At 42.5% G+C, this 27,792-nt stretch overlaps 2 protein-coding genes across 2 annotated transcripts in view; both read right to left on the reverse strand.

Moving 5' to 3' along the window:
• Positions 1-844: 844 nt before the first annotated feature.
• On the reverse strand, positions 845-14,484 carry LOC120028984 (multidrug and toxin extrusion protein 1-like). Its single transcript, XM_038974268.1, has 17 exons — positions 14,248-14,484; positions 13,565-13,666; positions 13,212-13,280; positions 12,764-12,912; positions 9,381-9,423; positions 9,149-9,193; positions 8,501-8,598; positions 8,244-8,341; positions 8,028-8,141; positions 3,336-3,403; positions 2,986-3,094; positions 2,764-2,839; positions 2,594-2,663; positions 2,220-2,352; positions 1,852-1,946; positions 1,361-1,444; positions 845-1,258 (listed from the first exon to the last, which is right to left on the reverse strand). The coding sequence occupies exons 1-17, from the start codon at positions 14,413-14,415 to the stop codon at positions 956-958; spliced, it is 1,824 nt and encodes a 607-aa protein (XP_038830196.1). The 5' UTR covers positions 14,416-14,484; the 3' UTR covers positions 845-955.
• Positions 14,485-24,239: 9,755 nt separating this feature from the next.
• The window catches only part of LOC120028360 (membrane-associated phosphatidylinositol transfer protein 3-like), a 146,391-nt gene continuing 142,838 nt past the window's right edge, over positions 24,240-27,792 (reverse strand). Inside the window, exon 20 of the mRNA XM_038973579.1 lies at positions 24,240-27,662. The gene's annotated coding sequence lies outside the window, so the exon portion shown is untranslated. The remainder of the gene's footprint in view (positions 27,663-27,792) is intronic.

Below are 27,792 nucleotides of genomic sequence, written 5' to 3' on the forward strand. Positions count from 1 at the left end.
CTGACTGGACCAGGAAAAGAGTACACCGCCCAAACCCCCCTTTAGTCTTCCTAGTAAGTGGTTCCCTCCAAGGTGCACAGAGCAAAGAGATGCCTAAGCAGGAAGCTAGATACTCTACTGCATGCAGTGGAGGAGGAGAGAGAGAGTAGAGTGACACACACAGTTTTTGATTTTATTTTAGCTGCCGGTGATGTGCAGAAGGGTATATTTGTAAATTAATTTGATCAAGCTGTGTAGCCTATTGATTCCTTCTTGATGAATATATCAAATTAAAATGCTTTGTTGTTTCTCTGTAATACTAGCCACCTAGCAAGTTTTTGAAATTGGCTTTAGCTAACCAGCTAGATAGGTTCCCAACTTCATACCTACACTTTTAGAAAAAAGGATTACAAAAGGGTTCTGAGGTTGTCCCCATAGGATTACCCTTTTTGGTTCCAAGTTGAACCCTTTTTGTGGGGCAGAACTCTTTTTGGTTCTATGTAGAACCCTCTACATGGAACCCAAAAGGGTTCTACCTGGAACCAAAATTGGTTCTATCTGGAACCAAAAGGGGCTCTTCAAAGGGTTCTCCTATGGGGACAGCTGAAGAGTGTAGCTAACAAACCATGTCAGACTATCAATCAAGTTAGAGTAGCTTGTCTAATTATCTTAGCTGGGCATGCCTGCTGCCAAGGTTGCTACACTTTAGAAAAGCAAGCAATTACTAAATGTACTGAAGGAATAACATTTCTTAAAGAATCAATTTGCATCATTAATTAAAATGACAATTGAACAAGGTAAGAGGTATGCATAGATAACCTATACATAAAAATATACATAATGATTATAGCACTAGATTGCAGGAAAAAGCTGATTCACGTTTAATTATTGGTGTAATAACAGATTCAGTGACACAGCACACTATGACTTAATTGTCTTGCTACAGGGTCTGTTCTGGGTCGCCCAGGTATTACTCCTAGATGAGAACTGTTGACGGGGCGAGTTCAGGGGGGTAGGTAGTGGTAAAGGTAGTGTTGTTCCAGTCTACACTCAGATTGCTCCATGAGCTGATTGGTAGAGGCAGTAGAAGATGGACACTGGTCCCCACAGCTAGGATGACAATGGCAGCCAGTACGGTGAGACCTCTCCTCAGGACCAGCTGGGTGGTGGAGAGCAGAGCTCTGGGGCTCCCATCCTCCTTCTGCACCTCTGGGGTCCAATTGCTTCCCCTGAGGTCCCCCTGGCCCTCAGCACTCACTGACATGTATCCATTCACTGTCTGGGTGTGGAAGCAGGCACAATCTGGGTTAGAACAATGTTATTTGCGAGAGTATAGTATAAATAACATAAAAAATAGGACTGAGCAACATTTTCTACTCACCCTCCCATTGTTCTCTGTGTGGTCTGGTGCAACTATACTCCTCATTGACACCATATGTCCAGCCTTTCCAGCTCGTTTTACAGCCTGTCACAAACAGTTCAACTCCATGATGCTGACAGCAAACATTTTCCTCACCCACCCCAGGCCACTATTATGCTTCACAGAAACCATAAAGATAGAGGCCGCCCCAGGCCACTATTATGCTTCACAGAAACCATAAAGATAGAGGCCGCCCCAGGCCACTATTATGCTTCACAGAAACCATAAAGATAGAGGCCGCCCCAGGCCACTATTATGCTCCACAGAAACCATAAAGACAGAGGCCGCCCCAGGCCACTATTATGCTTCACAGAAACCATAAAGATAGAGGCCGCCCCAGGCCACTACTATGCTTCACAGTAACCATAAAGATAGAGGTATGGGCTGTCTCTCAATCAACCTGAGTCCCTGTATGTTCCAGATAAGGAAGTGAAAAGCCACTGGTGACGTACCTTCTCTGTCATTTTCTTCCAGTCGAGCCTGAAGATGACAGTGATGAAGAAGCTGGACTGTAGAATTACACAGATTAACAGGCCTAACCAGAACCCTGTGTAGAGGAGAGGAGAGGAGCTTTGACCAAGGACAGAGAACATTGTGTCATCTTCAATACAGAATAGCCCTGCTATTCATGATTCTTAATTGCTAGTGAGAGCAAACTATTTTTCTGAATGTTTTTGTACCACATTTCTGAATTTGATCATAACCATACTTCTGTTGCAAGTATATAGCAAGGCAGTAAGAATGACCAAAGACCTCTGGTCATGAAAAGGATGTCTAAAATTGTGTTTGGTTTTCATAAAATTCAGAACTGAGTACATACCTACAACCCTGAGGCCAGCAGCAAACATCAAAGAGATGCCCAGTGGAAGGCCCACGCAGTAGTAGGTGATGAGATTAGCCATCGCTGCTATCTTCTGTTGGCCCGTGCCCAGGATGATTCCCATACACACACACTGGGACAGACAGACAAATCTCAGATTAGTGGGTGTTAACAGAGAGAGACAAACACTGTTGTCTGGCTGTCACCAGGTTTCATGTCTTATCACTCATTCAACCAATGTTCCTGGGTCCCGGAAAATTACACAGACTATCTCTCTTATTCCACTGTATATTAATGAGTTCTTATTGTAGCAGTATTATTGTATAAAATGTTATTACTTTTTCAATGGTTACAAACCACTTGAGTGCACTTACCACTAGCCCATCAAAGAACTGAAGAACACAGTACACGTTGAGAAGTTGAGAGACCAGATCTATGATCTGCCTGAAAAGGAAAGAGAGCATGGTTATTGAAATGGTCAGGTTCCAATTTGGGACTGTCTTGACTTGAATCATTATGTTGAATATATGTACACTCTACTTACGCATCAGAAGTAAACATGAAGCCGATTACTGTTTTAGTAGAGATCAGCATGATTCCCTGAATTACTGCCATTGAACCTAGAGCATGGGACAGAGGAAAAAGACCAAGCACTACTGCAAAATAACTACTAGTTTGTCAAAGTAATTATTGTCAATTTAGTTCACCATAGATCACCATTAGTTTAAATAAGGGCCATATGAGCTGGGGGAAGTGTGTGACTGACCTGAGAGGGCGAGGGACACCTTGCTGGTGAGGATGGCCCCAGCTGTGTCTCCGGCCCCCAGGGCGTTCCCCACACGAACACATGCTGCAGCCTGGATCCCCAGGTGGAACTTTACCCGCACAACACAACACATTAACTAGATGCCTCATAAACAGCTTGCTGTCTTAGTCTAACCATGCCTCAAACAAAGTTAATGTGTGTTTTCTCCTCAAATTTTACTTTGACCTGTAGCCTACAATTTTGAGTTATTTTTCAACTTATTTGGACTGGATAGCCAGGGCATTGGGTTTTGTTTGGTTTCCATGATAAGACTGTTAGGGTGGGTGTGTAAGGAGTTCTGTACACAATACCATGTAGTTGATGAAAGCCAGCATTATGACTACGTGTTGAGCAGCCAGGTCCACTTCACTCAGCATGCCTGAGAAAGAGAGAAGGAAAGAGAGAGGGGGAAGAATGCAGAGGTGGATGTTACATAAATATGGTTGTTTTGGCCTTTTGAATGTGACTGTTGAATGTGACTAGGGCTCTAACTCCTCTAGCCCCACAATGAAATAGGGTGCAGGCCAGGCAGCAGGCTGTTAGCCAACCTGCCAGCTTAGTGGAGTCTGCCAATAGCACAGTCAGTGTAGTCAGCTCAGCCATACCCATTGAGACTGTGTCTGTGCCTCGACCTAGGTTGGGCAAAACTAAACATGGCGGTGTTTGCCTTAGCAATCTTATTAGGATAAAGACCTCCTCCATTCCTGCCATTATTGAAAGAGATCGTGATACCTCACATCTCAAAATAGGGTTACTTAATGTTAGATCCCTCACTTCAAAGGCAGTCATAGTCAATGAACTAATCACTGATCATAATCTTGATGTGATTGGCCTGACTGAAACATGGCTTAAGCCTGATGAATTTACTGTGTTAAATGAGGCCTCACCTCCTGGTTACACTAGTGACCATATCCCCCGTGCATCCCGCAAAGGCGGAGGTGTTGCTAACATTTACGATAGCAAATTTCAATTTACAAAAAAAAAAAAGACGTTTTCGTCTTTTGAGCTTCTAGTCATGAAATCTATGCAGCCTACTCAATCACTTTTTATAGCTACTGTTTACAGGCCTCCTGGGCCATATACAGCGTTCCTCTCTGAGTTCCCTGAATTCCTATCAGACCTTGTAGTCATAGCAGATCATATTCTAATTTTTGGTGATTTTAATATTCATATGGAGAAGTCCACAGACCCACTCCAAAAGTCTTTCGGAGCCATCATCGACTCAGTGGGTTTTGTCCAACATGTCTCTGGACCTACTCACTGCCACAGTCATACTCTGGACCTAGTTTTGTCCCATGGAATAAATGTTGTAGATCTTAATGTTTTTCCACATAATCCTGGACTATCGGACCACCATTTTATTACGTTTGCAATCGCAACAAATAATCTGCTCAGCCCCCAACCAAGGAGCATCAAAAGTCGTGCTATAAATTCTCAGACAACACAAAAATTCCTTGATGCCCTTCCAGACTCCTTCTGCCTACCCAAGGACGTCAGAGGACAAAAATCAGTTAACCACTTAACTGAGGAACTCAATTTAACCTTGCGCAATACCCTAGATGCAGTTGCACCCCTAAAAACGAAAAACATTTGTCATAAGAAACTAGCTCCCTGGTATACAGAAAATACCCGAGCTTTGAAGCAAGCTTCCAGGAAATTGGAACGGAAATGGCGCCACACCAAACTGGAAGTCTTCCGACTAGCTTGGAAAGACAGTACCGTGCAGTACCGAAGAGCCCTCACTGCTGCTCGATCATCCTACTTTTCCAACTTAATCGAGGAAAATAAGAACAATCCAAAATTTCTTTTTGATACTGTTGCAAAGCTAACTAAAAAGCAGCATTCCCCAAGAGAGGATGGCTTTCACTTCAGCAGTAATAAATTCATGAACTTCTTTGAGGAAAAGATCATGACCATTAGAAAGCAAATTACGGACTCCTCTTTGAATCTGCGTATTCCTCCAGGGCTTAGCTGTCCTGGATCTGCACAGCTCTGCCAGGGCCTGGGATCGGGAGAGACACTTAAGTGTTTTAGTACTATATCTCTTGACACAATGATGAAAATGATCATGGCCTCTAAACCTTCAAGCTGCATACTGGATCCTATTCCTACTAAACTACTGAAAGAGCTGCTTCCTGTGCTTGGCCCTCCTATGTTGAACATAATAAACAGCTCTCTATCCACCGGATGTGTACCAAACTCACTAAAAGTGGCAGTGATAAAGCCTCTCTTGAAAAAGCCAAACCTTGACCCGGAAAATATAAAAAACTATCGGCCTATATCGAATCTTCCATTCCTCTCAAAAATTTTAGAAAAAGCTGTTGCGCAGCAACTCACTGCCTTTCTGAAGACAAACAATGTATACGAAATGCTTCAGTCTGGTTTTAGACCCCATCATAGCACTGAGACTGCACTTGTGAAGGTGGTAAATGACCTTTTAATGGCGTCAGACCGAGGCTCTGCATCTGTCCTCGTGCTACTAGACCTTAGTGCTGCCTTTGACACCATCGATCACCACATTCTTCTGGAGAGACTGGAAACCCAAATTGGTCTACACGGACCAGTTCTGGCCTGGTTTAGATCTTACCTGTCGGAAAGATATCAGTTTGTCTCTGTGAATGGTTTGTCCTCTGACAAATCAACTGTACATTTCGGTGTTCCTCAAGGTTCCGTTTTAGGACCACTATTGTTTTCACTATATATTTTACCTCTTGGGGATGTTATTCGAAAACATAATGTTAACTTTCACTGCTATGCGGATGACACACAGCTGTACATTTCAATGAAACATGGTGAAGCCCCAAAATTGCCCTCGCTAGAAGCCTGTGTTTCAGACATAAGGAAGTGGATGGCTGAAAACTTTCTACTTTTAAACTCGGACAAAACAGAGATGCTTGTTCTAGGTCCCAAGAAACAAAGAGATCTTCTGTTAAATCTGACAATTCATCTTGATGGTTGTAAAGTCGTCTCAAATAAAACTGTGAAGGACCTCGGCGTTACTCTTGACCCTGATCTCTCTTTTGACGAACATATCAAGACTGTTTCAAGGACAGCTTTTTTCCATCTACGTAACATTGCAAAAATCAGAAATTTTCTGTCCAAAAATGATGCAGAAAAATTAATCCATGCATTTGTTACTTCTAGGTTAGACTACTGCAATGCTCTACTTTCCGGCTACCCGGATAAAGCACTAAATAAACTTCAGTTAGTGCTAAATACGGCTGCTAGAATCCTGACTAGAACCAAGAAATTTGATCATATTACTCCAGTGCTAGCTTCCCTACACTGGCTTCCTGTTAAGGCAAGGGCTGATTTCAAGGTTTTACTGTTAACCTATAAAGCGTTACATGGGCTTGCTCCTACCTATCTTTCCGAGTTGGTCCTGCCGTACATACCAATACGTACGCTACGGTCACAAGACGCAGGCCTCCTAATTGTCCCTAGAATTTCTAAGCAAACAGCGGGAGGCAGGGCTTTCTCCTATAGATCTCCATTTTTATGGAACAGTCTGCCTACCCATGTGAGAGACGCAGACTCGGTCTCAACCTTTAAGTCTTTACTGAAGACTTATCTCTTCAGTAGGTCATATGATTGAGTGTAGTCTGGCCCAGGAGTGTGAAGGTGAACGGAAAGGCTCTGGAGCAACGAACCGCCCTTGCTGTCTCTGCCTGGCCGGTTCCCCTCTCTCCACTGGGATTCTCTGCCTCTAACCCTATTACAGGGGCTGAGTCACTGGCTTACTGGTGCTCTTTCATGCCGTCCCTAGGAGGGGTGCGTCACTTGAGTGGGTTGAGTTACTGACGTGATCTTCCTGTCTGGGTTGGCGCCCCCCCTTGGTTTGTGCTGTGGTGGAGATCTTTGTTGGCTATACTCGGCCTTGTCTCAGGATTGTAAGTTGGTGGTTGAAGATATCCCTCTAGTGGTGCGGGGGCTGTGCTTTGGCAAAGTGGGTGGGGTTATATCCTTCCTGTTTGGCCCTGTCCGGGGGTATCTTCGGATGGGGCCACAGTGTCTCCTGACCGCTCCTGTCTCAGCCTCCAGTATTTATGCTGCAGTAGTTTGTGTCGGGGGGCTAGGGTCAGTTGGTTATACCTGGAGTACTTCTCCTGTCTTATCCAGTGTCCTGTGTGAATTTAAGTATGCTCTCTCTAATTCTCTCGTTCTCTCTTTCTTTCTCTCTCTCTGAGAACCTGAGCCCTAGGACCATACGTCAGGACTACCAGGCATGATGACTCCTTGCTGTCCCCAGTCCGCCTGGCCTTGCTGCTATTCCAGTTTCAACTGTTCTTCCTGCGGTTACGGAACCCCTACCTGTCCCAGACCTGCTGTTTTCAACTCTTAATGATCGGCTATGAAAAGCCAACTGAGATTTATTCCTGATTATTATTTGACCATGCTTGTCATTTATGAACATTTTGAAAATCTTGGCTCTCTCTAATTTTCTCCTTCTCTCTTTCTTTCTCTCGGAGGACCTGAGCCCTAGGACCATACGTCGGGACTACCGGGCGTGGTGACTCCTTGCTGTCCCCAGTCCACCTGGCCTTGCTGCTATTCCAGTTTCAACTGTTCTGCCTGCGGTTATGGAACCGCCACCTGTCCCAGACCTGTTGTTTTTCAACTCTTAATGATCGGCTATGAAAAGCCAACTGAAAATTATTCATGATTATTATTTGACCATGCTTGTCACTTATGAACATTTTTGAACATCTTGGCATAGTTCTGTTATAATCTCCACCCGGCACAGCCAGAAGAGGACTGGCCACCCCTCATAGCCTGGTTCCTCTCTAGGTTTCTTCCTAGGTTTTGGCCTTTCTAGGGAGTTTTTCCTAGCCACCGTGCTTCTACACCTGCATTACTAGCTGTTTGGGGTTTTAGGCTGGGTTTCTGTACAGCACTTCGAGATATTAGCTGATGTACGAAGGGCTATATAAAATAAACTTGATTGATTGATTGATTGACTGTTCATTGGTTCATTGGTGTTAACCTTAAGAGCTGAAATGTACCTGCAAGGAACCCCCCAAGCTCATAGATCCACCATTCGAAACACAGCATCAGTGTACTGGGGATGGCTAGTTTCATATAAGAGCCCCACTCCTGCAGTGCTTCTGTAGTCCAGCCTGTAGGGAGAGACAATGGCCTGTTCATCCCAACACAAACCAGTCGATTTCAGTGGGTCACATTCATCAGGCACAGTCACAGAGATGTGGACGTTCTATTACCTCCCCATGTTTTCACATGTAGCTTCTTCCAACAAATGTAAGCAAATAAGAAGGAACATATGTAGAGTTGGGAAAGCGTATTAGCTGCTGCCGACCCTCTAGAAAACAAACACACACAAACAAACAAACAAAAACACACTCCATGAAATGATAATGAGCATTGCATACTTACTGGTAAATACTTGATACTCTGACTATGTTAGTGACTGTTAAGAATATAGCACTGTTATCAATGTGTATTGTGTGAGCACACCTACACAACTCCCAGGTCCATCCAGTAGAGCAGGATATAGTTTGTCACCACGTTGGCGATGTTGGCCGCTGCTGCTGTGTACATCTGAGGCAGTATTATCCCCTAAGCACAGAAACACACTCGTTGATATGATTATAAACATCAGATTCACACCTATGATTGTCTTACTCCTTAACCCAGATGATATACAAGAGACTGGGATGAGGATGCCATCATAGAAATAAGAATGAATAGAAAGGGCATCTCCATATAAGTCATTGATGGCATAATGGGTGGACTGGCAGCCATTTTGAGTGTACCCATGCCAGGAAGTAAAATCAGGAAGTGTACCCTTCAATCTGTGCTGTGATTTGTTGAGTCAACTCAACTGATTTTACAAAAAAAAACATGAGCCACATCAGTTAGCATCATTTGAATGAACATGCTACATTACCATGGTAATCCAGCATCACTTGATAGAACATTCCAAAATAACATGAAAATTATTGCATTACAATATCGGGCAGCCGTTGCGAGTGTACCTATGAATTTACCAGTCAATTGCCAGGGTAAGAGCTTCCAAGGCCATTCTATTCATTCTTATTTCTATGGATGCGATGAGGTGTGAGAAACAAAACAAGTCATTTGTAGCCCAGCAGCACGGTCAGTGTACCTGGTTTTGGAGATAAGAAGCCTGAAGTTGATGCAGGAAAATAGCCTAAAATAAAGAGATACAGAGTAAATTACAAAGACAGGGAGGAGAGGATGTTTAATGCAATTTAATGAGAAAACATTAAATGTACTATTCATCTAATAAGGATAGGTTAATGGAGCCGGCGAGTTGAAAACAGACTAAATTGAAGACACTCTAAACAAGTGGGTGTTTGATAAAATAGACAACTCACTGGCACTGCAGGTAGGTAGGCGATGACATACAGCTGTGCTATCCTAAAGTACAGAGCATATATTCACTGTTAAATCACACTAAATTACTACACATGCTTCCATGTATTGACCCTATACACACCACATACTGCTACACTCTATCCATTTACCATTATGTTGTCCATAAAAATCCCCTATTCAGGCAGCAGTGTCAAAATGTTGATTGCGTCTAGAAACGAACAGCAATCTGTACATCTCATTGAGTAAGTCAATTGGCTGTGAAAACATTGCTGGCGTTTCCACTGAATGGAGTGTTTGTGGAATTGCAGGTTGCCACATTTGATGCTGAGAGCAGCCAGAAATGGTGTTACTGCAGCTAAGAGAATGAAGAGTTATGGTCTCCCCAACTAGCATACAAACAAGCACATATCTTTACCCAGCATCAGAGGCACGGCACCGTGCATCGGCTGTATCTGTGCTTAGCTCTGGTCTGAGTCATACAGTGTGAGTAGGGCCTCATATTTTTCCTGACCATGTGACCTGATCAGGAACAACAAGTGTTAAACATATCAAAATATATTTTATATTGAGATTCTTCAAAGTAGCCACCCTTTGCCTTGATGACTGGGGTTCCTGAGTGGTGCAGCGGTCTAAGGCACTGCATCTCAGTGCTAGAGGTGTCACTACAGATCCTGTTTCAATTCCAGGCTGTATCACAACTGGCTGTGATTTGGAGTCCCATAGGGTGGCGCACAATTGGCCCATTGTCGTTAGGGTTTGGCTGGGGTAAGCCGTCATTGTAAATAACAATTTGTTCTTAACTGACTTGCCTAGTTAAAGAAAGGTTAAAAAAAGACAGCTTTTGCTTTTCCAACAGTCTTGAAGGAGTTCCCACATATGCCTAGCACTGCTTTTCCTTTACTCCTCGTTCCAATTCATCCCAAACTATCTCAATTGGGTTGAGGTCGGGTGATTGTGGGGGCCAGGTCATCTGATGCAGTACTCCATCACTCTCCTTCTTGGTCAAATAGCCCTTACATAGACTAGAGGTGTGTTTTGGGACATTTTCCTATTGAAAAACAAATGTTAGTCCCAATAAGCACAAACAAGATGGGATGGTATATCCCTGTAGAATGCTGTGGTAGCCATGCTGGTTAAGTGTGCCTTGAATTCTAAATAAATCACTGACAGTGTCACCAGCAATGCACCCCCACACCATCACACCTCCTCCATGCTTCACGGTGGGAACCACGCATACAGAGATAATCCGTTCAGCTACTCTGCGTCTCCCAAAGATACAGTGGTTGGAACCAAAAATCTCAAATTTGGACTCAGTCCAAAACAGATTTCCACCGGTCTAATCGCAATTGCTTGTGTTTTTTGGCCCAAGCAAGTCTCTTCTTCTTATTGGTGTCCCTTAGAAATGGTTTCTTTGCAGTAAATCGACCATGAAGGCCTGATTCATGCAGTCTCCTCTGAACAGTTGATGTTGAGATGTGTCTGTTACTTGAATTCTGTGAAGCATTCGTTTGGGCTGCAATTTCTGAGGCTGGTAACTCTAATGAACTTATCCTCTGTAGCAGAGGTAACTCTGGGTCTTCCTTTCCTGTGGCGGTCCTCATGAGAGACAGTTTCATCATAGCATTTGATGGGTTTTGCGACTACAATTGAAGAAACTTTCAAAGTTCTTGAAATGTTCCACATTGACTGACCTTCAAATGTATAAACTTTTGACTGGTACTGTACATTACTGCTTTACCCACTTCATATGTATATAGTGTATTCTAGTCAATGCTCATCCTATATAAATACTGCTGTGCACACCTTCTCTATTCATATACTATCAATACTATCTATACACGCCAGCATATACATATATATTTATATTCTGGACTCTGACATTGCTTGTTCTGATATTTCTTGATTCCTTTCTTTTAATTTGGTGGAATTTGTGTGTATTGCTTTATATTGTTAGGTATTACTGCACTGTTGGAGCTAGATCCATAATAATTTCGCTGCACCTGCAATAACATCTGCAAAATATGTGTTTGCGACCGATATGTACGCGGTCATTTCTCGGGCCGACTCTTTTCTCTGTATACATCAATGATGTCGCTCTTGCTGCTGGTGATTCTTTGATCTACCTCTACGCAGACGACACCATTCTGTATACATCTGGCCCTTCTTTGGACACTGTGTTAACAAACCTCCAGACGAGCTTCAATGCCATACAACTCTCCTTCCGTGGCCTCCAACTGCTCTTATGCAAGTAAAACTAAATGCATGTTCTTCAACCGATCACTGCCTGTACCTGCCCGACTAGCATCACTACTCTGGACGGTTCTGACTTAGAATATGTGGACAACTACAAATACCTAGGTGTCTAGTTAGACTCTAAACTCTCCTTCCAGACTCACATTAAGCATCTCCAATCCAAAATTAAATCTAGAATCGGCTTCCTATTTCGCAACAAAGCATCCTTCACTCATGCTGCCAAACATACCCTCGTAAAACTGACTATCCTACCGATCCTTGACTTCGGCGATGTAATTTACAAAATAGCCTCCAACACTCTACTCAGAGAATTGGATGTAGTCTATCACAGTGCCATCCGTTTTGTCACCAAAGCCCCATATACTACCCACCACTGCGACCTGTATGCAGTCGTTGGCTGGCCCTCGCTACATATTCGTCGCCAAACCCACTGGCTCCAGGTCATCTATAAGTCTTTGCTAGGTAAAGCCCCGTCTTATCTCAGCTCACTGGTCACCATAGCAACACCCACCCGTAGCACGCGCTCCAGCAGGTATATTTCACTGGTCATCCCCAAAGCAAACTCCTCGTTTGGCCGCCTTTCCTTCCAGTTCTCTGCTGCCAATGACTGGAACAAATTGCAAAAATCACTGAAGCTGCAGTATTGTATTTCCCTCACTAACTTTAAGCATCAGCTGTCAGAGCAGCTTACCGATCATTGCACCTGTACACAGCACATCTGTAAATAGCCCACCCAACTACCTTAACCCCATATTGTTATTTTTTCCCTCCTTTGCTCCCCAGTATCTCTACTTGCACATTCATCTTCTGCAAATCTATCACGCCAGTGTTTAATTGCTAAATTGTAATTATTCCGCCACTATGGCCTATTTATTGCCTTGCCTCCCTAATCTTACTACATTTGCACTCACTGTATATAGATTTTTTTATTGTGTTAATAACTGTACGTTTCTTTATCCCATGTGTAACTCTGTGTTGTTGTTTGTGTCGAACTGCTTTGATTTATCTTGGCCAGGTCGCAGTTGAAAATGAAAACTTGTTCTCAACTGGCCTACCTGGTTAAATAAAGGTGAAATACATTTTAAAAAATAGCATTGACTTGATTTGATTTTGACACTGTAGGTGTTACCTGGCCACTTCAGGCTCCTGGCCCAGAGCCAGCAGGATAGACTGGGTGTTGAGGAGCATGGCCCAGCAGGGGAGACAGAAGAGCAGCAGGATCAACACACTCCTCTGGAGAATCACCCCCACACGCTGCAGGTTCTTACCACCAAATGTCTGCTCAGACCCACAGACACACACACAGACACACACACACACACAGACACAGACACACACAGACACTCACAGACACACACACACACACACACACACACACACACACACACACACACACACACACACACACACACACACACACACACACACACACACACACACACACACACACACACACACACACACACAGAGTGAATGACATAAGACATTATCGTTAGGGTCACAGACTGTGACAGTTGCATATATTTCAACAGGAACGTATACTTCAACTACTGCATGTTTCATATACATGTACATACCTGAGATACCAAAGTGTCACATGCTAAGGCAAGTCCACCTCCTGTTGCTGCAGTCGTAACATTAATAGTCTGAAGAAGACCATCAAACACATTTACAGCACACGATTACATTAAGATTCACATTCTTACAGTATGTTGATGGTTTTTTATGATAATTGATTATTGATTATTACTATCCCCTTCCTTGTGGTTCTTCAAAGGAATACCAGAATCTGTAGGGACCTGAGGTGATGTTGTAATATTTTTTTCCATTCTCCCTCCTTTCCTCTCCAACCACATACAGAGGAGACATTTTCTTATCTCAGCTGATAGATCCCAGCAGAGTACACAACATAGCCAGAGGATTGACTCACCGCGCAGGCCAGGCCATAGCCAGCTAACACTGCATTCCCCAGGCGACCACAGAACATAGTGATGACAAACGGAAGCAGGTAGTTTAGGATTCGAGACAGCAGCTAGAGGAAGAAAACACTCATAAACAATAACAAACACCCCACTGGGCAAAAACCCAAGAATCTATGTGATGATGGTGAATCAACGTTGAAAACTCATTGGATTTGCTAAAAGTCATCAACGTAAAGACATTTCACCTCACTTTGAACCTAAACCCAATGACATGGTGAAATGTTTTGTTGATTTCACGTTGAATTCACAATAGTTGACAACTCAACCAAACCGTAAATCCAAACTAGACGCTGAACTGACGTCTCTGCCCAGTGGGAGAGACATTACTTCTAAGTCAATCAAGAGAAATATACTTGAAACACTAGTTCTGATGGGCTTTAGTGTCCCTCGGAGTGTACTTTGAATAAATCATAGTGCCATTAGTATGCACTGCACAGTACATCCTGTAGCCTGTTTGGAGCTATCCACTCCAAACAGGGCCACCCAATAGTTGTGTCCCAAATAGCACCCTATATTCCCTTTATAATGCACTACCTGGTCAAAAGTAGTGTTCTATATAAGGAGTATATGGTGCCATTTGGGAAACACACAATAACACACAACAGGCTAGGTGGGCAGTGCCAGTCCTTACCAAGGGTCCAGTCATGCGGAGAATGTGGTAGAACTCCTCTCTGTGTGCCAGGGGGATTCTGTGTCTTACCCAGCGGCAGCAGAACAGTTTGTCACTAGACTCCTCCATTATAGGTAAATTAGAATTAGAAGTGGGCCCAGATGCCAGTGTAGGCCCAGAGTCTTCCATCCCAGCCTCTGTGTCTGTGTGTGTCCCCTCTCAGTCCTCAATAGTGTTACTGTTGGGACTGTGCTGTAACTCCCCTGTCACTGTCAGCCAGACAGCTCCTCTGCAGCTGTGTAAGCACTGCTCTGGTCAGCAGGTCACCAACGCAAAGTTTCAACATCCCAAAAGGCTTACATATTAAATACAAGCGTGAAGCATCTCAAGTGCCTTGTCATTGCATAATAGAAGGACTCAGATGAACAGAACAACACATTCAACCCAAAATACAGTACCAGTCAAAGGTTTGGACAATCTCTACTTATTCAAGGGTTTTTCTTTATTTTTATTTGCCTTGATGACAGCTTTGCACACTCTTGGCATTCAACAAGGACCAAGCTGGAAGAGATACAGACCAATAAACACCAGTATTTCTATTGCAGGTCTTTTAACTGAATGACTAATACTTGTTGGGTATTTATGCTTTGTTTGTATCAAATGGATGGGGAGTGCCAACAGAGAGAAACATAATGATTTACATACATGCAATTAACCTTATCATCATCCTCTTTCCTCAACGTGAAAAGAAATGAGATAGGTGATTAAGAGCATACAGTGATTGTTGATAATATTTTTATGACAACAATCTTAGCTTCTGACCAAGCAATCCACCTCAACTGCAAAGTCAAGTTCAAACTATTCAACTAGATGTGTGTCTATCATTGTGAAGGATGTAGCATCAAATGTTAAAGTGTCTGACAATCTCCCTTGTCAGAGCAGCAAAGATCACCCGGTCAGTACACTGGCATAAAGCAATAGAAGATCCAGCCTGCTTCATTTACCTGGCTATCTGTAACACTGCGACAGCAGACGGTAATGCAAATGGGAAAAATATATCTTATGGATGGAATATATCCGCATATTCTCATAAACACTTTATGGAAACGTGACTGTTGTCTGAAGTTCGTTTATGGAGGAGAATTACAAACCAAAACCAGTAGACACACCCACAAACTATGAAGACACCTATCAGGTAGAGAGAACTGATGACAGTGACAGGGAGATGTAATATCTAACTGCACTCCCACTATCTCAGCACTGGAGGGGGCAACAGGGCTGTAAATACCTGGAGGGATGAAAGCTGTCTAAAATCTCAACAGTTATCAAAAGGTTCCAAAAGGGTTCTTCAGCTGTCCCTGATAGGAGAACCCTTTTTGGTTCCAGGTAGAACCATTTTGGGTACCATGTAGAACCCTTCTACGTGAAAGCCAAAATGGTTCTACCTCCAACCAAAAGGGGTTCTTCAAAGGTTTCTCCTATGGGGAGAGTGTACTGTGTCAGTCTCTGGACCAAGCCTGACTAAATCCATCAGGCCACATCAAACATAATGTGCTGTGTCACTTGTCATCTTGTTGTTTCCCCTCTGATGCCCATCTGTTATCGTGTAGTTCACAATCTCCTGGACTGATGATGGCACTTCATAACCCTGCTCTCCTCGCCTCTCTCTCTCTCTCTCTCTCTCTCTTGTTTGGACAGCTTAGAAACACAGGAACAGAGATATGTGAAGAGGAGACACAGTGGGAAGATTGGATGCAGCGTGGGAATCAAACCCTCGGGTCTCCATGGTCATTATACAGCTGATATGCTAAGAGCTGGCAGTATTACCACTTGACCACAGGCACTGCAGCTATGACATATTATTGTCCCCTGGCTTCCTCCTCTAGGTCTCAGCCGTCAGGATGAAAATAAACCCCCTGGTAAGAGCCCTTCCCCCGCTTCTCTTCCTGGGCTGTTTGTGTCAACTAGCAGCAGGTCAATAAAAAACAACCCTCCTTCCTTCCAAAAAACACTACTGATATCTACCTCTCCACAAGGAAACTATCCCCTTTCTGCACTAACACAATGTTTTTCCAGCACATTGAGTACCAGTGCTTGGTGTAAAATGTATTTACCCTGTTATAGATGGGTATGTTTCATGTCTGAGTTGTGTATGCAGTAAACCGAGTTAAACAGGAAACACAAACAAAATAGAACAGAAGAATAAAAGCCTTGGAGGAAAGCCAACACGAGTCACCCAACCAAATTATAGTATTTTCCATAAATTATACAGCATGTCATATTCAGATGATATAAATGACAAACAGAAATAAAAAGCTACTGTAAGTACAGTACATTAAAAACACCCATGTACAGTAATCATGTCTGGTGTTTTTATAATAGTACCATAACAAATTATATGTTCTCTTGTCTTGGATGTACTGTAAGGGCCCGATTCTGACTTAGGAAATGTAGTTGGTATTCAGACTTAACTTATACAGATAAATAACAGGCATAGCCACGGGAAGATTTTTGGGGGTGGGGGTGCTGCGATCTTCTCACAGGGGGATGCAGAATTATAATTTTTAGCCCCTGCTACATCGGTCCACGAATACAGGACTAGTAAAGGCCCTGTGCACTACTTTTGTGAGAGAAAATATATTTTCAAATATTATTATTTTTATTCATATGTGTTTAATTCAGATTTTCCCATGGCTATGGTAATGGGCTTTGCAGGCGTGGTTCCCTTGCACATGCTGAATACATTTCATTCAACCGCTGAAAATCCTCCCACTTGTTAGCCAACAGATTTTCTCGTGGAGTTTTCATTCATTTGGGTTTTCAGTACATTTATCATAAGCCATCCCTTGAAATATGGTGTATCTGTAATTTGAAATTTGTCGGCAAACTAGAATACACATGGAGAAAGAAAGCCATGTAAATATATGCATATTCCTCTCAGTTTCAGCACCAAATGGTAGATTTAAAAACTCTCTGATCCTGTAGATTATTTAGGTACATTTCTGAGTTGGGAAAGTATGTATGAATCATAAAAAAAACAGTCTTGGAGATCCTTTACTCACAAAATATATTGATGAATTAAAAACAGTTGTTTGATTCATCCTGAAAGTTTTCATATTCAAGTTCAATCCATTAAATATTAGAAGGTGGAAAAAAGTGTACAATAAGTGTTAAACAATAGTCCTATAAATCTACCCTAATCCTCACTAGTAATAGAACTAAATGACAATGGTCCAGTTGTTATGAACCATGTGTCAGGCTCCAGGTTTAACATGCTATGTGTGGTCTAAGAGCTGCAGGTTAGTCTCAGTAAAGGAAGGGAACATTCTCAACTCTAAATCTTCTTCTGTAAACAAGTAGTAAGGGTGCTTGGAACAAGAAATCTAACACATGAAAAAAAAAGCTATTTCATCTTTGTGTTTATTTTCTTTAACTCATAGTAGCAACGTGTTATTAAACCATATGCATACGTTTGGGCTTGTGCCTTCTTCAGGTTAACCTAGGCGAGGGGAACAGGGTGAATGTCAGCGGTCTGTGTGTACAGGACGTGTCCCAGGCCGACCACCAGGTCACCTTCACCTGCCAGCTAAAGAGAGATCCCAGCGTCAAAGCCTCTGTGATGCTGATTGTCCACTGTGAGTACTGATGGACAGACATCTATCATACTCCGAGTCCTCATTTTCAGTCCTCATTCTTAGGAAGCATGGATCAGAATATGAGGGAATTAAGCATGAGTGCTTTCTCAATTGTACTCACTCGTGTTCTAAAACACCAGTCTCAACGTCAACGGTGAAGAGGTGACTCCAGGATGCTGGCTTTCTAGGCAGAGTTGCAAAGAAAAGCAATATCTCAGACTGGTCAATAATAAGAAAAGATTAAGATGGGCAAAAGAACACAGAGACAGAGGAACTCTGCCTAGAAGGCCAGCATCCCATAGTTACCTCTTCACTGCTGACGTTGAGACTGGTGTTTTGCGGTACTATTCAATGAAGCTGCCAGTTGAGGCCTTGTGAGGCGTCTGTTTCTCAAAAATGTACTTGTCCTCTTGCTCAGTTGTGCACCGTGGCCTTCCACTCCTCTTTCTATTCTGGTTAGAGACCGTTTGCGTTGTTCTGTGAAGGGAGTAGTACACAGCTCTGTACGAGATCTTCAGTTTCTTGGCAATTTCTCGCATGGAATAGCCTTCATTTCTCAGAACAATAATAGACTGACGTGTTTCAGAAGAAAGTCTTTGTTTCTGGCCATTTTGAGCCTGTAATCGAACCCACAAATGCTGATGCTCCAGACACTCAACTAGTCTAAAGAAGGCCAGTTTTATTGCTTCTTTAATCAGTACCACAGTTTTCAGCTGTGCTAACATAATTGCAAAAGGGTTTTCTGGTGATCAATTAGCCTTTTAAAATGATGAACTTGGATTAGCTAACACAACGTGTCAATGGGACACAGGAGTGATGGTTGCTGATAATGGGCCTCTGTACGCCTATGTAGATATTCCATTAAAAATCAATTTAAAAAAATCTAATTTCCAGCTACAATAGCCACTTACAACATTAACAATGTCTACACTGTATTTCTGATCAATTTGATGTTATTTTAAAGGACAAAAATGTGCTTTTCTTTCAAAACAAGGACATTTCTAAGTGACCCCAAACTTTTGAACGGTAGTGTACATTTACAATAGAATTCATAGCATGATACATCTATTTATGCCTTAGCACACACTCAATTAAGTTGGAAAGCCCTATTGATCCCTATCATAATATAATATTCCTCTCCTCCTCCTGTCTATTCCTCTCCTCCTCCTGTTCCTCTTCTCCTGTTGTCCTCACAGATCTGTCAGGTACAGACAATGTGACAGTGGAGCAGTTCAGTGACATGGTGCTGTCCTGTCCCATCTACGCCAAACCCCCTGTGACGGTGTCGTGGCTGCTGGATGGGAGGACCTAGAGCTGGTCGGCGGTGGGGCAGAAGCCAAAGTCACCATCACCAAGGCCCTAAGGGACCTCCACCCAGGACTTTTCAACTGCATGGCAACAACCACAGAGTATGGAGACACCACCAAGTTCTTCCAGCTCACTATGGAAGGTTAGAGCTGTCATGGAGAGATCAGAGAGAACTGAATGGTGCTATTATACTGTGGTAAACATACAGTTCAAGTCTGGGTTAAACTCAGATTATTGTAATTTCTATCACCTGAACAATAGGTCATTTTCTGAGAGAGGTAGCTTGTGAAATTATAGTCTGTCTGGTTGTTGTAGATGCAATAAATGATAGTCTATAAGTTTTACAGTTCGAAAGAAGATCATGTTAATACCTTCATAAACATAGTTCAAGTCTGGGATACTATGACATTAGTACCATCATTTCTATCAGAACAAACAGACAGGACAACATGTGCTTTTCTGAGAGAGCTAGCTTGTGAAATGACTGTCTGCTTGTTGTATTGTAACGTTCTATACATTGCCTTGGACATAATAGACAACGCAGCGGGAAGTGCCGGACCCAAAGTTAAAAGTTAATCTAGTGTTTTCATGTGCAGAACACATTCAAATACCATACCTTTTCAGCCTGCAGCATTCCGCCCTGTAACCCACTGCTGGTTTGTTTCTGATGCAAAGCAGGGTTGGTCCCTGGATGGGAGACCAGATGCTGCTGGAAGTGCTGTAGAAGGGCCAATAGGAGGCACTCTTTTCTCTGGTCTAAAACATTTTCCCCAATGCCCCTGAGCAGTGATTGGGGACATTGCCCTGTGTAGGGTGCTGCCTTTTGGATGGGACATTAAACAGGTGTTTTGACTCTCTGTGATCACTAAAAATCCCATGGCACTTATCATAAGAGTAAGGGTGTTAACCCCGGTGTCCTGGCTAAATTTCCAATTTGGCCACCTAATCATCCCCAGCTTCCAATTGGCTCATTCATCCCCCCTCCTCTCCCCTGTAACTAGTGTTCTCTGTAAACTTAACAGGTAAAAAAATATATACGTTTATGTCTTTCACAGTGCTGGAAGTAAGAGATATGTTCTTCAACGGTACCTACACAGTTACGGAAATGTTGTAACTAATCTAATTGTTTTCTTTTGTCTAACATCCTGCCGATAAGAAACATCATATATTTGACCTAAGTAATAAAGAACCGAAGTCTAACAATTATTTGATTTCTGGTCAATTATAAAATGAATAAGTGACTGAAGGAACTTATTTTCTATTATATTCTTTGCTTATTGAAAGCTTGTCACCTTGCCAGGTCTTACCATGCCTGGATCCTGGCAGACAAATGCTAATGACTCATCTACACTCTCATGAATGTGATTCCATAAAGTTACATATTGATGGCCAGCATGCGAAGTGCAGAAACAATGGCTCGTCCTGCAGCTCTTCTTTTGCGATCCAGGGGAATAAAACCACTAAAGCCAGTTAAATATTGACGAAATCAGATCAGATGAGACCATGCAAGCTGGCAGTCAAATCCAAAGACGTAGCCAGTATGGGAATCGTCTGAGAAATGATAGGCTCAGGTGCGTGACCTTTCGTGGCTTGGGTGCATTACCTTTTTTCTAAAGGGCATTTATTTAAATCCATTTTAAGGCAATTCATTTTTTGTCCTCTGAGTTTAAATAGAAAACAGAGACAGAATTAATCATATTTTCAAAAGAGAACATTTTTTTAAAGTATTCTGATGGAAACCACTATATAATGAATACATGAAGTAATCTAAAGAATTTATTTCCAAAGTTTATTTCCCTTCTACATTTTTGGAAACTAATAGTAGCCTCTGTAAAGAAAGCACAGCAGTATGTGTGTCCCACGCTGGATTGTCAGGGGAAACTTTATCTGTATGGCCTTCATCATTGGTGTAATGTGCTTCAGCGGAGTGTGTGTGAGAGAGACTGGCTGGCCCTCAGAGGAATCTATCTATCTATATCTATATCTCTCTCATTCTCTCATTCTCTCATTCACTGGGCTGTTTATCTAGGCAGAGTTTAAAGCATTTCCTCCCTGCTGTGGCATCCAGAATTCACCGGCAAGATCACAGGACAAATTAAGCTTTGGATTTGTGTCCAGGAATAACAATCCCAGTGATTCAGCACTGGCACGTGGTTGCACGCTCTGAAACTACCTGCCATAGAGAGTTTTAGTAGAGAGTTCTTTTGGCGCGAGATAATTCTGGAAAAGTATGAGCTGGAACGTTACTGCTGTGCAAGTAGACGTACAGTATGTGTCCTGTGAATAAGAATTTTGATGTACTAGTCAATTATATTTGCGTGACTCACAACGAACAAAACATGATCTGCTGCTGCATGCCTTCTGAGTTCTCTACTCCCCTGTTTGGCGGCTTTATACTTCTGTTTCACAACCAAGACGTGCAGACGCATATTTCCTCAGTCTTTATGAGCACTGAAGTGCTGCGCTGCTAGGGGCTATTTCAGGCCACATTCTACAAATCATAACAACCACTTTCAGTGGGACTCCATAGTGGTCTTGAGATCACTTTCTATCAAGTACATGGATTACCTAACATGTTACAAAGGTCACCTATACAGTGCCTTCAGAAAGTATTCAGATGCCTTGACTTCTTCCAAATTTTGTTAGGTTACAGCATTATTCTGAAATTGATTCAATAGTTTTTTCCCTCATCAATCTACACACAATTCCCCATAATGACAAAGCAACAACAGGTTTGAATTATTTAAAACACATGTTTAATAAAAAAAACTACTAAAATATCACATTTACATATGTATTCAGACCCTTTCTACTCAGCACTTTGTTGAAACACCTTTAGCAGTGATTACAGCCTTGAGTGTTATTGGGTATGATGCTACAAGCTTAGCACACCTGTATTTGGGGAGTATCTCCAATTCTTTTTTTCAGATCCTCTCAAGCTCTGAAAGGTTGGATGGGGAGCATCGCTTCACAGCTATTTTCAGGCCTCTCCAGAGATGTTAGATCAGGTTCAAGTTCGGGCTCTGGCTGCGCCACTCAAGGACATTCGGAGATTGTCTTGGCTGTGTGTTTAGGGTCGTTGTCCTGTTAGAAGGTGAACCTTTGACCCAGTCTGTGGTCCTGAGCACTCTGGAGCAGGTTTTCATCACGGATCTCTCTGTACTTTGCTCCGTTCATCTTTCCCTCGATCCCGACTAGTCTCCCAGTCCCTGAAAAACATCCCCACAGCATGATGCTGCCACCACCATGCTTCACCGTAGGGATGGTGCTAGGTTTCCTCCTGAAGTGATGCTTGACATTCAGGCCAAAGAGTTTAATCTTGGTTTCATCAGACCAGAGAATCTTGTTTCTCATGGTTTGAGAGTCCTTTAAGTTCCTTTTGGCAAACTCCAAGTGCGCTGTCATGTGCCTTTTACTGAGGAGTAGCTTCCATCTGGCCACTCTACCATAAAGGCCTGATTGGTGGAGTGCTGCAGAGATGGTTGTCCTTCTGGAAGGTTCTCCCATCTCCACAGAGGAAATCTAGAGCTCTGTCAGAGTGACCATCGTGTTCTTGGTCACCTCCCGGACCAAGGCCCTTCTACCCCGATTGCTCAGTTTGGCCGGGCGGCCAGCTCTAGGAAGAGTCTTGGTGGTTCCAAACTTCTTCCATTTAAGAATGATGGAGGCCACTGGGTTCTTGGGAACCTTCAATGCTGCAGAAATGTTCTGGTACCCTTCTGCAGATCTGTGCCTCGACAAAATCCTGTCTCGGCGCTCTACAGACCATTCCTTCGACCTCATGGCTTGGTTATTGCTCTGACATGCACTGTCAACTGTGGGACCTTATATAGACAGGTGTGTGCCTTTCCAAATCATGTCCAATCAATTGGATTTACCACAGGTGGACACCAATCAAGTTGTAGAAACATCTCAAGGATGATCAATGGAACATGTTGCACCTGAGCTCAATTTCGAGTCTGAATACCAATGTAAATAAGGTATTTCTGTTTTTGGGTGGAGGCTAGTTTGAAGAATCTCAAATATAAAATATATTTGATTGGTGTAACTTTCTTGGTTACTACATGATTCCAAATGTGTTATTTCACAGTTTTGATATCTTCACTATTATTCTACAATGTAGAAAATAATACAAATAAAGAAAAACCCTGGAATGAGTACGTGGTACTACTGGTACTGTATGTGCTGAGACGTGTGTGTGTGTCGAGTGCGTTGTTGTCTTTCCAGTCCCCTCTCTCCCGCTGTGTGAGACATATTTCAAAGGGATTGCATGGCAGGATGGCCCTCTGCTGTGTTGTCGACCATTTAAGGGAATAGCTTTGCAGCCAAAGAAATCAAGTGCAATTACTCAAACTGAATGAGATGGAAGTCACGACTCCTATCATAGCCCAAAGGAACAACCCTGCCAGGTTTCAAAAAGCCTTTACAAGTAAGGGAATTCTTTATGTGGCTAGAAGAGAGGTAATGGTGGAACTCTAATAAACTATTCAGAAGAACAATAGTTACTACATACTGTAGGCCTGGTAACTGTGAAGGAAGATAAATAGAGTTGCAGTGATCATAATCCCTATACTATCAAGTCTAGAAAGCTTTTGTTTTGCCTCAGAGTGTATTTGATGGAGAGGTAAATGTTCATTTGACTTTGAAATTACCAGTGACAATGAGTACATGAGTCTTATAGGGATACTGCTTTCATTCCAGATATTGATCGGGCCAGATGGGCTTGGCAGTATGACAAATGGTGTCAAAAAGTAGGCAATACTTTCTACAGACTTCCTGTGAACTAACTTTTCTCCCCATAAATATATCCATGAATATATCAAAGACAAATGAGATTCATAACAACAAGGATAAGGACACAGGAAGTCAAAATAAGACTGCGAGGGGTTCAATTTCAGGGTTAAGTTTGACAATGTACCAGTTTGACAATCTGGTAAAGCTTTCCAAATAGCTGTGGATTAGCATAAATATTAAGAAGAGGTCTGCACAAAGCTGTGTGATTATGGGCTTGATGGAGTCATTAGAACGATGGGACGTTTATCAAGGAACATTGGACCAAATTGAGCGTTTGTCTGTGCTCTTTTTTTTTTATTACTGACAGGATAGTGAGAGATGGTTGAAGTCCAATAACACAATTACAAGAAACTATATCATATAAACAAATGTTTCCACTACATTAAAACTGTACAAAATGTTCAATTTGATTTCTGCAGCAGTGTAACTCTGACCATACATTTTTCCTCAAGATAGAATAGCATGACAATAAATAAACAAATATCACTTAATTCACATAAATTATGTAAAATATTGAATGACAATTTTTTTGTCCTTCCCACCACATTTTATAGGAAACAGGCCAGCTGAAATCAGAATTACTGTAAATGGCGTACTGTACAACACCCAATGGTAGTGTCGTTGAAAATACAGTGAGTACCATACAGTGTACAACACATTATATTGATGGGAATGATAAGTTCAGACATCGCCACGATCAGATGACATTGTCATGATCAAGATACAAATCACAAATCCAACTGTATATCATCCTATCAACAGTATTCACCCTCAGACCAGGACATTGTTGCTGGTATGTTATTGACATTATTATAGGGATGGGGATACAGAGACTTGGTATGTTTTAAATATAGCTACTGTTCTGTCATTAGTTTAGTAAGCTTAGGTACCGGCCCAAAGGTGTGTTACTCTATGTGGTTCAATAAAAGAGGAAAGCAAATAACGGACTCTCTCTCACTCTCTCTCACTCTCTCTATGCTTCGGATTTCCTGCCAACAGAGAGGATTCTTCTCCAGTCAATGGGGTTTGAAGCTTAACCCTGAGACAACTCTAAAGCTCTTGCTCTTTCTCAACAGTTATAAAAACCTTGCCAGTGCAATTCTTGGTGTTAAATCTGACCCATATGAGAGCACACTACTACTCCTGCCTTTAAGAGCACACTACTACTCCTGCCTTTAAGAGCACACTACTACTCCTGCCTTTAAGAGCACACTACTACTCCTGCCTTTAAGAGCACACTACTACTCCTGCCTTTAAGAGCACACTACTACTCCTGCCTTTAAGAGCACACTACTACTCCTGCCTTTAAGAGCACACTACTACTCCTGCCTTTAAGAGCACACTACTACTCCTGCCTTTAAGAGCACACTACTACTCCTGCCTTTAAGAACACACTACTACTCCTGCCTTTCAGAGCACACTACTACTCCTGCCTTTAAGAGCACACTACTACTCCTGCCTTTAAGAGCACACTACTACTCCTGCCTTTAAGAGCACACTACTACTCCTGCCTTTAAGAGCACACTACTACTCCTGCCTTTAAGAACACACTACTACTCCTGCCTTTAAGAACACACTACTACTCCTGCCTTTAAGAGCACACTACTACTCCTGCCTTTAAGAGCACACTACTACTCCTGCCTTTAAGAGCACACTACTACTCCTGCCTTTAAGAACACACTACTACTCCTGCCTTTAAGAACACACTACTACTCCTGCCTTTAAGAGCACACTACTACTCCTGCCTTTAAGAACACACTACTACTCCTGCCTTTAAGAACACACTACTACTCCTGCCTTTAAGAGCACACTACTACTCCTGCCTTTAAGAGCAGGCAACACTGAACAACCTTTGACTTCTCCCTCCAGAATACATGGTCTTTACTTGTCGTGCTCAGGAGCATATTGGAGCTACAGGTATTTACACCATAAATACTTAATACTTGAATATAAAGAAATGTACACACACACAATAACACACACTCACAGTGCATGCATGACGCATGACTCCCTTTCAGAATATACTTCAAATGTATACAAGACAAAATACCAAGTAGATACAACGCACTTTCTCATGAATGTCAAACTCCTACTTTGGTCAAACAATTAGGATAATAATGTAATTTTCATAATTCTACACAACAACAAAATACAATTTAAGGCAAAAGTAACTATCAGTCACGTCAAACAACCATGTTAAAAAAACACACTTTTAAAATATTTCTGTACACAGTATTTCATTATAGAAAAATATGTGAGTTGCACAGAGTGGTCAGATCTTTTCCTAACCCACCATAGTACAGTAGATATGATGACATGGTATCTCATATCAATAGACACACCCCTTCATTAGTCCCAGCGACGACCCTTACAGTTCAAGATGTAGCTTTCCTAAAATGGATGGTAGCTAGAACATTCTGAATGATGTTATTTCACCTGACAAGAAAGTTAGGATCTATTGCAAGATATACCGTTAATAGAACATATTCACTTCTAAGTGTCAGTTCCATGTTTTAGACTTCTGACAATAACAACATTCAATCAGTTGTTTCATCATTCCTCATGTGAGGTCGTCATGACTACTCTGATGTCTGACTCTATCTCATCACAACCCTGTAAAGAATTTCGGTCAATTCAGTACAACCATTCCCTCAAACAGCTTTACAAAGCACATCATACTCAGTCCATCCATACATGCCCAGGATCCTGACAGAGACGGAGTATAACATGTAGTTCAACATCTGCGGTTAGATATAAGATCACAACAACAGCAAGCAAATCCCGCTATTGTATCTGAGCCAGCAGGATTCAGCATTCCACAGGCATTGTCACAGCCTGCAGCGAGTGTGCTGAGATACAACACATCCTTTAGGATTCAGAACTACAGAACACCAAGCACCGCGGTATACTGTAGTACTTAGATAGTGAAAGACAGAGAAACGTTCGGCTGTCCACTCTGTCGTCGGTTCAGTGGCCATGGACCCCCTACCAGGTTGCTGTCTGAAGCCGTGTTCTGCCTCACTGACTGACTGAATGAGAGAGGGATGGATGGCTATAGGGCTGAGGCTGGAGTGGGGTTAGGTCAGGTCAGCCGGCTGAGGAACATAAGGTTAATGTCCCCAGTGTGAAGCAGCCAGAGGCCCACAGCGCTCCTGGGGACACAGACCATAGAGAGGGACAAGATGTCTGTCCTATTTATATAAAGGATAATTGCAGGAGTCTGTCAGTGTAGCTCTGCCACCTGTCAACACAGCAGGTCAATGAACACACTGTCTAGAACATCTCCTGGTGGTGTATTGCTTGGGCTAGAACATTGCTCCATAGGTTTCAACAGGATCTCCTCTGTTACTATTCCCAGTGGGGGACGAGAGGGAGTCTTCTAGCATTTGACTGTGGTAGCGTCTGTGTGTTGATCTCCTGTTCTGCAGCAAGTGTTTCTGCACCATGATACAAATGACCAAAGTGTCTCTCTCTTTGCTTGACAAAATATAACATACTGTTTCAATAGCACTGCCACTGAAAAAACTTGGACGTAATTTGAGCTTGAGAGGCCGCATTAGGTGAACGCTTGAGGAATATTAGACATGATCTATTGAGTCCTGGGAGTGGAGAAGCTGTTCAAGATGTGTAGAGGGCCAAGCAGCCAAGCAGTAGGTTAACACAACTGATACCAGCAGAGATCCAATATAGGTGACAACACTGTGAAAAGAAAGAAAGATTCATTTAGTTTAGTGGTTCCTATTCCAATCAAAGCCCAAAGCCATATACAGTTGAAGTCGGAAGTTTAAATACACCTTAGCCAAATACATTTAAACTTAGTTTTTCACAA

This window comes from Salvelinus namaycush, chromosome 34 (assembly GCF_016432855.1).
Source record: "Salvelinus namaycush isolate Seneca chromosome 34, SaNama_1.0, whole genome shotgun sequence".
Taxonomy (NCBI): Eukaryota; Metazoa; Chordata; class Actinopteri; order Salmoniformes; family Salmonidae; genus Salvelinus; species Salvelinus namaycush.

Coding starts and splice junctions, on each gene's coding strand:
- LOC120028984 (XM_038974268.1), bottom strand. CDS start 14,415: ATGGAAGACTCTGGGCCTACACTGGCATCTGGGCCCACTTCTAATTCT. Junction 8,599..9,148: donor CTTCTTATCTCCAAAACCAG/GTACACTGACCG, acceptor TTCTGTGCTTAG/GGGATAATACTGCCTCAGAT. Junction 2,840..2,985: donor GGTGTCCCTCGCCCTCTCAG/GTCAGTCACACA, acceptor CCCATGCTCTAG/GTTCAATGGCAGTAATTCAG.